Genomic DNA, 13,854 nt, shown 5'->3' with positions numbered 1-13,854 from the left:
GGCAATGCACATATCAATACGTACACCTGTGTTGCTGTAAAATAATAAATGGATACTTACTTGGATTTAGGCACTTTCAACCTTTGCATATTGGAGTGAGGAAACATACACCAAAGCATGTGTGGGTTTCTGGTTAGGAAACATACAATTCTATAGATTTTTTGTTTGGGAAAAAGTGTCCATGGAAATTTTCCTTTTAAACAAGCAAAACTTTTGTCATGTTGAGAATGGCCAGTTAACTCTAGTTTTTTAGTTGGTTTTTTTTTATATATATATAAGGTTTAGCATTTTCAAAGTTTTGGTATTTATGGACAGTTTCAAGAGTCAATATTAACATATCTGTATCAAAAGCAATTATTTTAGATAAGCAGCATTAACACACACAGCACCTCAACCTGGAGGAAAAATACAACCAAGACAATCATCACACAATACAGGCTGTTTCCTTAAAAAAAAAAGTTTACATTTCAACAAGGAACACTATACATTAAGTTACAATATATATAGATTTGTCTCTCTTTAAATTTTGTACAAACAAACATTCTTCAGACCACATGATCAAGCTTGTGTCTTGACAGCACAAAAAGGAAAAGCCTTGCTGGCTTCCAGCCTTGAACGAGAACCATGGACCCATGTCTTTTAGGTGATTTTTCTGCATTTTAACCAACAGTTTTTGCATGCACACAGCTCTTCTTATGAAACAGACCAATCACTCTTCGTGAGCAACTGACATAAGGAGGAAAGATTGGTGAAGAATTAGTTCATTGAAAACCCTGTGGAAGCTCAGAATTAGTAGGCTTGTAAAACGAAGTGTTTTGAGGACGCCAGAGTTAACTTTAGAAATGTTTCTAATGCCTATTGTGAGCTCATATTTATATGTAAACTCACATTAAATGACTATGCAACATACTCAGAACAGCACTATGCTCGATTCTTCTTTCACTCACACTAGATTAACTCTGATACAACTACAATGAAATCAGTGTAGTTTATACATGTGCATGAGAGGAGAATCAGGCCTTTTATCTGTAACCTAGCGAACCAAAACACCAATTTGAGTACAAGTGGGCCTATGTGTCCAGATCACTTCAGATTGTGCAAAACATAACACACGTTGCGTAAACATAACTTTGTAAGAGGAAAGACTACGCTCTCTCCAAAGACAACAGTGATATAACCAGAGTATACATTTAGACGGAAAAGAATTAGAATTTAAAGAATTTGAAGTTAATTTTGAAACTACAATTTGAGTATCAGCCACAGAAATATTTAAAATAAAATCAATTATTTCACAATGTTCTATAACTAAAAAACAGGAGAAATGGGATGGCAAAAACCAGAGATTAAAACTTTTACATTTATATGTAATTTCTTTCACTCCATAACTGACCCCTTTACATTTATCTCTATCTGCACCCTCTTGACAAAAAACTTCTGGTTCTATTCTTTTCAGGGAACTGTGCAATTCAAACTAGATTGGGAAAAGTCACTCCTTAGTCTGCTATACAAAATGGCCTAAAAGAGCTTTTCCTTTAGCAGCCTGTATTCACTAAGAACTAAAGTCTATATGCTTTGAATTTTCTCCTGCTTAGTGTATAATCAGATCATGTGTTATATTAGGAGAAATAGTAACTGGCAAAAAAAAATAGTCCTTCCTCAACATTGTCACTGGGGAAATAAGCAACAATTGATGGGTATTTAATCACTGCAAAATTTTTGCCTTCGATTTTTACATTAATCAGGAATCTAGAATTCTTTTGAACCTGTCACTGGTAATTTTTAATACTAATTTGCTGTTCTGAATCAAGATTTCAATGTCAATATCACAGAATACTGAGGAAGGTGATTTATCCTGGAATGTACCAACTGAAATTGTAAAAGTAGCAGGAAAAGATAAATGATATTCAACAGTAGCTGAGTGGGAGGAAGAATCAACTGCTAACATACTGCTGACAGAATTTTAAAGAAAAAGATAATCCTGTATGCTGTGCACTCCAGGGCTATAAATGAAGCAGGACCAAAATCCATTCTACATGAGATGCCACAACTTTAACAGAAATATAAAATGCACAGCATATCATTGAATTTACCTACACAGAAATGTATAAGGCAAACCACAAATGAAATGAGTTCAAATGCAATCTATGAGACTCCAGACAACTAGAGATTCTATAACTGCCCACATGAAGTAATGTTGGCTCTTACTTAAAAAGAGTAGTCCCTGTAGGAACGTTTAAACCATTTAAAAACCACAAAAATTAGATTTTAACAGTGTTAACAGTATTAGGAATACTTATTGGAGTAAAGATTTTTAGAGGTAAGACCTTAACTGATGCAGCATATAAAGATACTTGGAGATCCTAAACACAATAGGAGATTTCAAGGATCTTTAGCTTTAAGTGCACAAAAGTAAGCAATTCAAGATTATTTCAGATTTCTAATATTTAAAGATGTTTGTGCACACTTTAAACGCACATTAATAATATTGATCTGAACCATTTTTATCCTTTATATGCACAAATAATACTTGTAATAATTTTTCCTTTGCAAATCTGTAAGTAAAACCATAGCCAAACTGATCGTGCAAGTTATATAAACGAGAGTGAATTGTTATGGCTGAGTTATTAATCCCTGGAAACAGGGGTTAATAATGCATATGCTGGTAGAGCTGAACCTATAGTGGTTCTGAATGCTGCTATAAACAACATCTGAAGCAAACCTACTGTTATTTAATTTGGTAGTTATGTTGTATCAGTTTTATTTCCTTTATTGCTTAAAACTGATTTTAAAATATTTGTAAGTATGAGTTATTCATTACAAATTCTGCCTGGCATATAAAATATAACTCAGTTCTTGCTGCTTCTATGGACTTGACTTTGACGATGATGCAGAAAAAAAAAAATTCCTCTGGCATTAATTCAATTAGCTCCTGAAATGTAACTGACAAGAAACAACATAGACCCTTGTTCAGTCCTAACAGCTGTCTTAGGCAAAACTTGAGACCCATTTATTTTCTGACCACCACAAAGACAGCACCTCTGTATGTTGTTTGTTTTTCTACTGCTTATCTCAGCACGGCAGATGGCTTATAGATTTGGAATATTGTTTTTAATCATGGTATCACTAAATACCTACGCCATGACCATCAGCATATTAAATCATATGCCTACGTGAATGTAAAGTATAAGTGCACAAAGAGGGAAGTAAGCTAAAACACTACCACCAATCTTTCCATCTTTGCAACTGTTGCTTTTAGTCATTATGACCAGCTGGCTGCTGCCCTTTCAGTATAAAGGCTGCAGGTTGAGAAAGTAAACCCCATGATAAAGCCAGAATGTTAAATGCATCAAAACATAATCCTCTTCTACTCTGCAATCCATCTACTCCAGTTCCATAACCCAGTTTTATTTTCACCTGGCAATTTCACCTTTCCATCACTAACATTCCTATCAGATGCAGTCCACATTTTTCATGCATCCATTGACCTTGGCACTTTTAAAGTTCTGCATCTTGATTTCCAAAGACTTTATTTTTCTCTCAAAATGACTGCTACTGTTGATGCATTTAAGGGCAGATTTCGTTGTCTCTATAGTACCAAGATAGGTGAGGGTTTCAAAGAGATTAGTGAGAGTAGCATTCTGATTCATATTATAAAACTCAGGGATTTAATTTTGGAAGACCTACTGAAATACTGAGCAAAATAGACCATCTGGACAGTATGGAAGGGAAGAAGGAGGAGGTGTTCCACATGGGAACTGAATGACCTGGAATTGGCAGTGAACCGTATCAGCTGTAAATCAAAGCAGCTGTCTGTCAGAACTAGTGTATGGAGCCTATACTGACTGTCACAATGCCATTTTGTAGAATGGCATTGTTTGAAGAATATCCGCCTTCTTTTCCAAGACTTTTAGAGTCCTCCGAGTTGCAATTCCTTAATGCCTTCATGGATTTAAATAGTGGCAGAGTTCTGGCAGTCTCTGATTCTATCTGCCTCCACAGACAATGCTTGCTCTCTGGGTTCTTGTTTAACTTGGCGCACACAAATGGTACCCTCTGGATTTTCTTCAACTTTAAAAGCAAAACACAAAACAAAACATTAAGATCAAAACTCCATCGATAACACTTAGCTCTTAAGAACTGTATATAATTAGAAGCAAAAAATGACTGTAGCTTGGGAAAACATGATGATTTAGGCTAGAACATGGGGCATTTGAGAGATCAGTATTTCAGTAGTTTAACAAAGTCATAACACTTGCTGTGTTAAAAGATGAAGCAAGCAGAATTGAATTTGTTGCAATAAAAAACTTCTGAACAAAAATCTGAAATAGTTTTATGCACGAAAAAGAATAAATGGACTGGAATGTATAAAGTTACTTTCTCTAAGGAGTCTTTTTTTTTTTTTTTTTTTTTTTAAACAATATGAGGAGTCCACTCTTCAGGTATGAATCTTAGGTGTCTCTTATAAATATACAGAGCCAAATTCAGCCGTGACGTAAGTAAGTACTATCAGACTGAAGATGTGGGAGCTGTATGCAAGTACACCAAGACTGAATTTGGGCCGTCTACTTAAATACACAAACTTGTCATCTTAAACAAGTACTTTTTGGGAAGAGGTTGTCAGTGAACAATTGTGGGTATGAAAGAGACAGATTACAATAGAAAAGTTGTTTTAAATAATAGCTTAGAACTTCATCCCCAGTACAAACATATGATCATGCTGGACAGAAATGACCATGCTGGACAGGTTACATATTTTCATCAGCCAAGCTACTCTAGTATTTAACTACCAGTCTGATAAGAGAGAGAAGCTGTATTGTAAAGAATGATTTTAACTGACTTGTCCTGAATGTGCATCTGGGACCAGTATCTCAGAATCCACAAAGTCCAGCACAAAAAAGTTGATTTGTTCCTGTAAATTATCTCAGTTTGGGCCTGCCCAATAGCACTGGACTAATTGGGGAAAATTCTGGATCTAGCTCTAGATTGTCTCCTGGCTTCTTACTCTCCAGGATTCTCCAACAGGCTTACTTGGCCCCTTAAGACGATGAAGTATGTGGTGTTGTTTAGAAACATCTCCTCCTGACAATTAATGAGTGGCACTGTTATGTTCTGAAAGGAGTCCCGCACACTTTCCAGGCCAAGAAGGATGACGACTATGGAGTGATGGGGGTGTTCAGCACAAATAAAATGAGGTACCCTCAAGGGATGTGGAGAGGCCTCCAGGAAAATATAAAAAAGCTACATTTTGTTGTTAAATGGTCTTGTTTCTATAATTTTACTCCCCTTTGTTCTTTTTCTGTTTTGTATAAAATATTTCTTTAAAAATTCACACACCTTTCCCCCAATATTTTGCTTTTATGTAGTTTAGAGAGACAGCACCATCTAGCTTGAAAGGCCACACAGAATGACTGATGGACTAGAGAACAGAAGAGACATTTTTGATGACCTTTCTGGAATCCTTATACCAACAATAAAAACAGATTTTTTTGAGGACAACAGTTAAGGTCAATTATAAGAATTTGGAATAGCTTCAAAAACAACATTCCAGTGCAAAAGACTGGAAAGTCCAGGGCAATTTTAGATACATTTAAACATTGAGATTTTGGTTGACTTAAATTAGAAATAGATGATACAATCAGTAAATGCCCCCTTGCACAATTTAGTAGTTAATTTCCGTATAGTTAATGCTTTCCCTACATTCTGAATTTTCAAAGTAGTGCAGAATTTAGTACCAAGAAAACATAAGTGCACTTAAAAAGTTGTCAGTGAGGAAGCTGGAGGCGGGGCTTGATAGATGGTTAGGAGAGAGTTGTGGCTTTGGGCACTTGCAAAGATATGAGAGGCAATTTGGGATTGTAGGATAAGCACATTATTAGCTGGATAGTTCTGCTAACCTGCTCAGAAGTCACATTTCAGAATTCGCAGACACTGAGAAAAATGGGGCTATTTGCAATTATCATTTCTGGCTGTCTGCAGACTCAGGAAGACAAGATTGCTTCAGTCTACATGTGGTCCACATCTGAAGAGTTTATTTTACAACCATTAGGGCTCAAAACTTTAGGATTTTTTAAATGAAAGCTTAGATTCTGGAGCACGATTTGTTAGCAGAAGATGTGTTCTGTACCAAATTCTATGGCAGAGGTTCACAAAATACAAGGCCCTGATTATAAGGGCCTTCAGGGGCTCTCTATTCTCTGAGAGGAGAACATTTTTCTTTGGGTTTACTGTGATTTTTTTTTTAAATGCATTTTCTGAAAAATGTTTAAAACTCCAAGAAATTACTGGTATATAATTAAAAAAGTTGCAACTGATCAACCCTGCACTCCACCAGGAGAAACTGGAAGAAAAATGAGACCTCCCAGAAGACAGTGTGAATCCGTCTTAGAAAATAGCTTGGGGTGGGAGAGGGGGAAGTCTCAACATTTTCAAGTTGCTTATGTTTTGCAGAGTTTAAATGCATTAAAAAAAAAAACAACAAAACCCCAGCTCTCCTTACAAACTTTTCTTGTTGAAACTGTTAGTTTACCGAAACATGCAGGGCTTTTGTTAAACAAAAATATTTTATTTACTGTTTTTAGTAAACTAAAATGTTTTATGTAGTAAAAAGCAGTTTTCAGTAAATGAAAAAAAAATTGATAAAGTTTGAGTAAAAAGTCATGAAAAATTCCACAAACTGAAATTTTTAAAAGTTCAACAGTTTTTGACACAAACAAGTTTTCAAAAAAGGCCATTTTCAGCAAAAACATTTTCAAAAATTTCAATTAGCTGTTTAGAAACTAAGTAGGATCTGCTCATTCAGTATTCAAAAGAGTATCCTGGTGATGACAGATTCCCCACGGCATCCCACAACACACATGGCTAAGAAAATTAATTCTCAATTTGTGCATTTAAATACCGTAGGTAGATTTAAAAACTTACTAAGAGCTGGATGGTTGTCTACAATCCGTATTGGAATGGTCTGGACGTCTCCCAAAAGAAACTGATGGATCCCTCCCTCCAGGCTTCCTGTATCCTCTACACCTCCAACAGTTACCAGCTGGCCCATAGTGACCAGATTTTGATCTGATATAGGCAGATTTCCAATAGCGGAGGCAGCATTGTTGCTCTGGGTTAGACTGGCACCTGTGTGAAGATTGTGTCCTTGACTGAGTACTAGCGAGTGGTTGGTTATCACACTCCCTATGGAATCCAGAAGACTTGCAGGGTTGGGAGCAGAATGGTTATTTACTGCTATCAGGGCTGTTGCTCCATCCACGGAGGTGAATGTTGGCTGCAGCTGTAATCCCTGTGAAACAGAAAACAGTAAGTCAATATCACAGTGTTCTACATCAATCAATACGATAGTGTGAAGAGTTTGTGACCCTCAGGGCTCTGAATTGGGGACCTTGGGGCAACTGTGTCAAACAAAAATTTGTAACTGATTATGAATGAAGGCTGGGTTTCCCAATACTGCTTTTTCCCAGCGGAAGAGTGGGTGTGAAGAGCAAGGCAGACTGTCTCTGAGCAGCTGCTCCTTTAAGAGGAGGGAGCAGGCAGTGAAAGAGCAGAGGGCAGGGGTGTCATGAGGTCTTCACAGGAGGAGGACGGGGGAAAGCAAACAAAAGAGCAGCTACTGTAGGAGAAGGTGGGATATCCAGGATAGAGAGCAGAGGGAAGATGGGCAGTGATAGCAAGGGACCCACAAAAACAGACTGGGGTCAGGACCAGTTGATTTTAAGGGTATCATGCTCCTACTGTAATTCCATGTAGGAGCATCATGGGCCCTCAGTAATTGACTTTAATTGATTTTGTGGGAGGAGAGAATTGGTTCTGGTCAAGTAAGAGGAAATAAGCCAGAAAAGAGGAATTATTGGGGTGCGGGTGGGGGGGATGTGCCTGAGGAACATGGATTGGGGGAAGGAGGGAAAGATCTGCAGTTCTGAGTTTTTGTGGAGAATGCAATGGGTTGAGTTCCTGGGGGCTGGTTGGAGTAGGACAAGACTGGGGTTCGTAGAGAAGGAAACCTAGTTTCTGGGTCTGAGTTGGGAGCTGCTTTTTGGTTCTCAATACAGTTTTAGAAGTGAGAGAGAAGAGAAATAAATGGTTGTGGGATTGGCTCACTGACTGCATCTATCCTAACTCGTCTGTAGGAGAATCCCTGGATTTAACAGTGCTCACAGGATAGCAGTGGGATCACTTACATGCCAAGTAAAAAGCCAAAATGCGTAAAAATGCAAGGAAGTTGCCATAGAGGGAGCCGACAGCTACTTCAGATCTGGCTTCCCTTAGCAAAAATTTGTGGGGCACGGATCAGTGTTCACGCTACAATCCCTGTCAGTACCCAGGCCAGGGAAGCTAATGATCCAACTAGTGGACCACATTTGGTGATGAATCCTGGTCACGTGCCACCTGAAGCATGCTGCGCTTTTGCTAAGAAGAAGAGCGAAAATTTACATAGGGAGCGTATGGGATAGTTAGCAGAGAGGAATTTTACAGTCCTCAACGTCTCCATCAGGATTCCCAGAACAGCATAGGTTGAAATTCTGGCCATCTTGGTGAAGGTGTTAGAGAACTTGACTACCTGAAGCTGTGCAAATATCTTGGGCTGGAGTGAAGACAGCGAGGACAACAGCTGAGCTGTCTCTGGAGGCAAGTTCTCCCCAGTCTGACTGGATTCCACTTTGGTGGTGATTGAGTCTCCTGGTGAACTCCCTGCAGCATCACAGAGACCAATGAACAGAGATTATGACAAAGATTCTGTTAGTTTACAGAGGTTTTAATACTACCTGAGCCTGATGAACAAAAGCTCAAAAGCATTGTATCACAACACTGAAACATATAAAAACATTTACATTTGCATAATAAATAGTCTGTATTTTGTGTAGAAAAACTTAGATGCCAAAGGAAGGAGAACAGGTTTGATGTGAGAAAAAGTAAATACAGGGGTGTATAAAGTTAGAGAGTTTAAATTTTAAAAAGATAGGGAAATTACTAAGGGGAATAAAGCAATTGCTCCCTATCCTTTCTGTTAAATTCCATGTTATAAATTCATGGGAATCTATAAGCAAAAGAATTTCCATCGAAGCAGCAAGCAAATTGTTTGAACATACATACACCCTAGATAAAAGCATAGGTAATAGGAAGACAGACAAAATTAACTATGAAGTACATGGTTCTTCAATAAAACTTTATGAAGAAATCCTACAGGTTTCTCTCCACTGTTCATGGAAGTGAGGTAACTTTAATACCTTCAATAGTGAGCTAACTATTTTACAAAGCCCTTTTATCTAGAAGTCCTTCTGGTTTCCAGACTATTGTATCTTCCCATGGAAACCCCTATTTTATGGAAGTTTTGGTTGCTTCTGAAGCTTTATAAAAATCAAGATTTGCCTAAATTGTTTCCCAAAAAATCCTCCATTGGCTCATCATGTATTCAGTCCCTGTGACACCCAAAATATTTGCAATTTAATAAATGACTCAAGTCTCAGACAGATATGCAGTTGTGTTGGCCCAGCATCCTCCTGGTATCTTGCAATTTTACCTTTGAAATCAGCAGGTGATTTTTTTCAGCAAGAAATTACATAATATTTCCAGCAACGTGAGAAGTGGAGAAGTCCTTCAATATACACTGAGACCCAAACTCTAGCTGCTAATGAAATAATCCTGATTCTCTTTGAGCACAATTATCTTAATATAGTGCAATTGGTACAGTAATCCTGTGGTTTTTGTTCATACTATACAATTAATCCTCGTGCATCGGGGGAAGGGCTATTGCCTAATATCCTATACGATACTACTGCAGCATATGTAAGAATGTTCCAGCTTCCTAGTCAGTGTATTAAATACATCACACGGATGTTCTGTAGATGTTTATTAATTCCATATGTATATGGAACATATATCACAACAGATGTGAAAGAGAACGAAGGGAACTGATAGACCTATAAATCTAGATAATTACAGGGATTCGATGCTTATGAGAGGATAGGAGAAAGGCACCATATGCTGAAGGAGATATACATTGAAAGAAATGGATTTCTCTACAGTAAGCAAGCTTTCCCCAGTTTTCCCCAGGTTGTTGCTTGATCATTTGAAGGAACAATTCTATATTGGCACAAACTGAAATAAAAGAAAAACTTATACACAAAGGAGACTGCTTGGACAGTCGATGTCTTTACCCTTGTTATTGTTTCAGATACTTATGCTTGAATAGAAGTCCAGGTTCTCTTTTTACACAGTCTTGCAGTGAAGTTATCCTGTTTGTGACACCATATTCAGTTTCGGCAGAAACGAATGTGATGTCATAATGCACATGGATACATCTGGGAAGGAGGACGCCAGCTAACTACAGACAACTGCAGCAGCGCCAGAGGAGATGGGAGAACTTGCTGCTCTGTGAGGAGGAAACTGGCTGCTATCCATCAAGGCCAAGAACTGGCATGCTGTACTGGCAACAGCAGGTGAGGAGCAGATCCCCATGACTGAGGAGGAGGAGCCATTCACTCCCCCTAGGCTGGGAGGCGCACTGCCACAGCACCTATGAGGAGGAGATGTACGGTGCTGGTAGTCAGGGACTCCTGCTGAGGGAAACAGAGACATCCATCTGCCAACCTGACATTATGTCTCAAGAACTGTACTGCCCGCCTAGAGCCCACACCTGAGACATTATGGAAAAGATGCCGATGCTCATCCGTCCCTCTGATCACTATCCTTTGATGTTCATCCATGTAGCCACTAATGATACTGCCAGGTCTGACCCTGAGGAGATCAGCTGTGTGACTACAGGGCTCTGGGAACGAGGGAGAAGGGGTCAGAGGTTCTTATCTATCCTTCCAGTTGAGGGTTAGTGCCCAAGCAGGGACACACACATCCTGTAGATGAAAGCGTGGCTGCACAGATGGTGTCGATGGGAGGGCTTCAGCTTTTTTGACTATGGGATACTATTCCAGGAAGAAGATCTGCTGGAAAGAGATGGGTCCACCTGACCAAGAAGGGGAAGAGCATCTTCATGCACTGACTTGCCAACCTAGTGAGGAGGGCTTTAAACTAGGTTCAGTGACAGGAGGTGACAAAAGCTCAGGTAAGTATTAAAAAAAGTGACCTTAACAGTTAGTTAGATGTTGAGGGGAGGATGTGGAAAATTACAAAAGGGTCAAAGGAGTAACAAGAAGGAAATCAGGGGGGAATCTGATCAACATTTTAGATATCTGTTCACAAATAAAGAGAGTATGGGGAATAAACAGGAAGAGCTGGACTAAATTATGATTTAATTGGCATCACAGAGACTTGGTGGGATAATGACTGGAATATTGATGTAGAGGGGCATAGCTTGTTCAGAATGGAGAGGTAGGGGAGAAAAAGGGAGGAGGGGTTGCACTGAACATAAAGGATAGATACACTTGTTCTAAAATCCAGAAGGAGGTGGGAGACAGACCAGTTGAGAGTCTTTAGGTAAAGATAAAAGGGTTAAAAAATAGGGATGATGTCATGTGGGGGGGTCTATTATAGACTACCAAATCAGGAATCAGGAGGGGGATGAGGCATTTCTAAGACAAATAAGAGTGATAGCCAAAACACACTAACAGGTAGTAATGGGAGACTAACTACCCAGATATCTGTTGGGAAAGTAATACAGCAAAACACAAAATTTCCAGTGAATTCTTGGAATGTATCAGGGACCATTTTTTGTTCAAGAAAGTGGAGGAAGAAACTGGAGGACAGCCACTTCAGACTTGATTCTGACCAACAGGGAGGAATTTGTAGCGAATCTGAAGGTGAAAGGCAGTTTGGGTGACAGTGATCATTAAATGATAGATTTCATGATTCTAAGGAAAGGAAAGAGTCAAAGCAGCAGACTTTAACAAACTCAGAGAACTGGTAGTATGGTTGCATGGGAAGAAAATCTAAGAGAAAAAGGAGTTCAAGAAAGCTGGCAGTTCCTCAAGGAGACAATAATTAAAGGCACTCCGGAACTTGCAGACACCACAGCGGTGGGGGACTCGGGAGCTCCAGCAGCAGTGATGGGGAAAGAGAACTAATAACTAAGGCTAAATTTTTGTCATGGATATTTTTAGTAAAAGTCATGGACAGGTCACGGGAAATAAACAAAAATTCACGGCAGCCCTTGACCTGTCCATGATTTTCATGAAAAATATCCCTGACAAAAATTTAGCCTTAGTTATTTGTTCTCTTTCCCTGCTAAGGCTAAGTTTTTTTCAGGGATTTTATTTCAAAGGGACCTTGACAAATTAAGAGCATTGGTCTGGATTCAACAAGATAAAATTTCATAAAGACAAGTGCAAAGTACTTCACTTAGGAAGGAAAAATCAAATGCACAATGAAGAATAATAATAAAGAATCTGGTGGTTATAGTGGACCACAAACTGAATGAGTCATCAATGTGCTGCAGCTGCAAAAAAGGCAAATATGATTCTGGGGTGTAATAACAGGAGTGTTGTATGTATGATACTGGAGGTAACTGTCCCACTTTACTTGGCACTGGTAAGGCCACAGCTGGAGTACTGTATCCAATTCTGGACACCACAATTTAGAATAGATGTAGACAAGCTGGAAAAAGTCCAGAGGAGAGCAACAAAAATGATAAAGGTTTAGAAAACCTGACCTATGAGGAAAGGTTAACAAAATGGGGCATGTTTAGTCTTGAGAAAAGACGACTGAGGGGGAACCTGATAACAGTTTTCAGATATGCTAAGGATTGTTATAGAGAGGATGGTGATTGACTTTTCTCCATGTCCATGAATGTAGGACAAGAAGTAATGAGCTTAATCTTCAGCAAGGGAGATTTAGGGTAGATATAAGGAAATTCTTTCTAACTATAAGGATAGTTAAGCTCTGGAATATGCTTCCAAGGGAGGCTGTGGTCGTCATCATCGGAAGCTTTTAAAAATAAGCTGGACAAACACCTGTCAGGGATGGTCTAAGTTTACTTGGTTCTGCCACAGCACACGGGGCTGGACTTGATTATTTCTCAAGGTCCCTTCCAGCCATATATTTCTATGATTAATACGTCCTTACAGGATCAAATAGAAGACAAAACAGGCTGGAAAGAAGACCATCTAACTAAACCCAATGGAGCCATGCATTCAGTTTCTGCAGAAATCTGAAAAAACCCACATCTCTCTGAATTCAGGTAGAATACAGTATCTCATTGCTTACATATTTAATGGACTCATTTGTCTTGGAGAGCTGTCTGTGGAGCCAAAATAAAAAAAGATTTGATTTTCCTTCATTACTGCCAGCATCCAGGAACCAAATACTGTAAGCCCACCCATTCTCACATTATTGAGAATCACTTCTAAATGGCTTCTGGAGGCACAAATACCCGTCCATCCAAAATACACGAATATCTCCAGCCACTGATTTTTGAGGATAAAGGTGAATGGTATGAATCTGGTGGTTCTGGAAAATCCTCCTTTCTCTAACATGACAGCCTTCCTCAAAAAAGGGACACTATTCAAATTATGAAGTCTAAAAATTGACCTCCTGTACTCTGACAGTTGCCCATACTGAAATTCTTACCTTAAGAGTTCCAAGCATAAGCGGTGTTTTTCAATTCAAAATGATCCATTGCAGCAGCAGCTAAAATAGAAGTTAAAAACAAAGGCCCAGCTTAGTGTGCAACTCACTGTAAATACACTGGTGTGCATAGAGCTTTGCATCATTAATCAGGTGCACCAGCTTATTTATGAAGATTCACACATCAAGCCAAACATTTGTTTTTGTATTTTTCCTGCTACAACAAGGATAACGATCAGTTTTGTGAGTGTGTGTAGTGTGGGGCAAGGGCTACATGCCAGGAATCCTTCAGGAAGAACTGCAACATAGGATAACTGTTTGTGTGGGTAAATCTTTAAG

General features: G+C 38.8%; 1 protein-coding gene across 6 annotated transcripts in view; it reads right to left on the bottom strand.

The window, feature by feature from the left end:
- Positions 1 to 271: 271 nt before the first annotated feature.
- CARF (calcium responsive transcription factor) overlaps positions 272 to 13,854 on the bottom strand; it is a 52,785-nt gene continuing 39,202 nt past the window's right edge. For 5 of the 6 annotated variants that reach the window (XM_038422114.2, XM_043505607.1, XM_043505605.1 and 2 more), the window contains 3 exons: positions 8,561 to 8,691; positions 6,919 to 7,285; positions 272 to 4,068 (listed from right to left, as the gene is read on the bottom strand). In XM_038422114.2, the coding sequence (XP_038278042.1) occupies positions 3,950 to 4,068; positions 6,919 to 7,285; positions 8,561 to 8,691 (617 nt within the window). In that variant the 3' untranslated portion in view covers positions 272 to 3,949. The remainder of the gene's footprint in view (positions 4,069 to 6,918; positions 7,286 to 8,560; positions 8,692 to 13,854) is intronic. The other variant, XM_043505608.1, reaches the window with a different exon arrangement.

This window comes from Dermochelys coriacea, chromosome 11 (genome assembly GCF_009764565.3).
Source record: "Dermochelys coriacea isolate rDerCor1 chromosome 11, rDerCor1.pri.v4, whole genome shotgun sequence".
NCBI classification, from domain to species: Eukaryota; Metazoa; Chordata; order Testudines; family Dermochelyidae; genus Dermochelys; species Dermochelys coriacea.
This window is presented reverse-complemented; position numbering and strand designations above follow the sequence as displayed.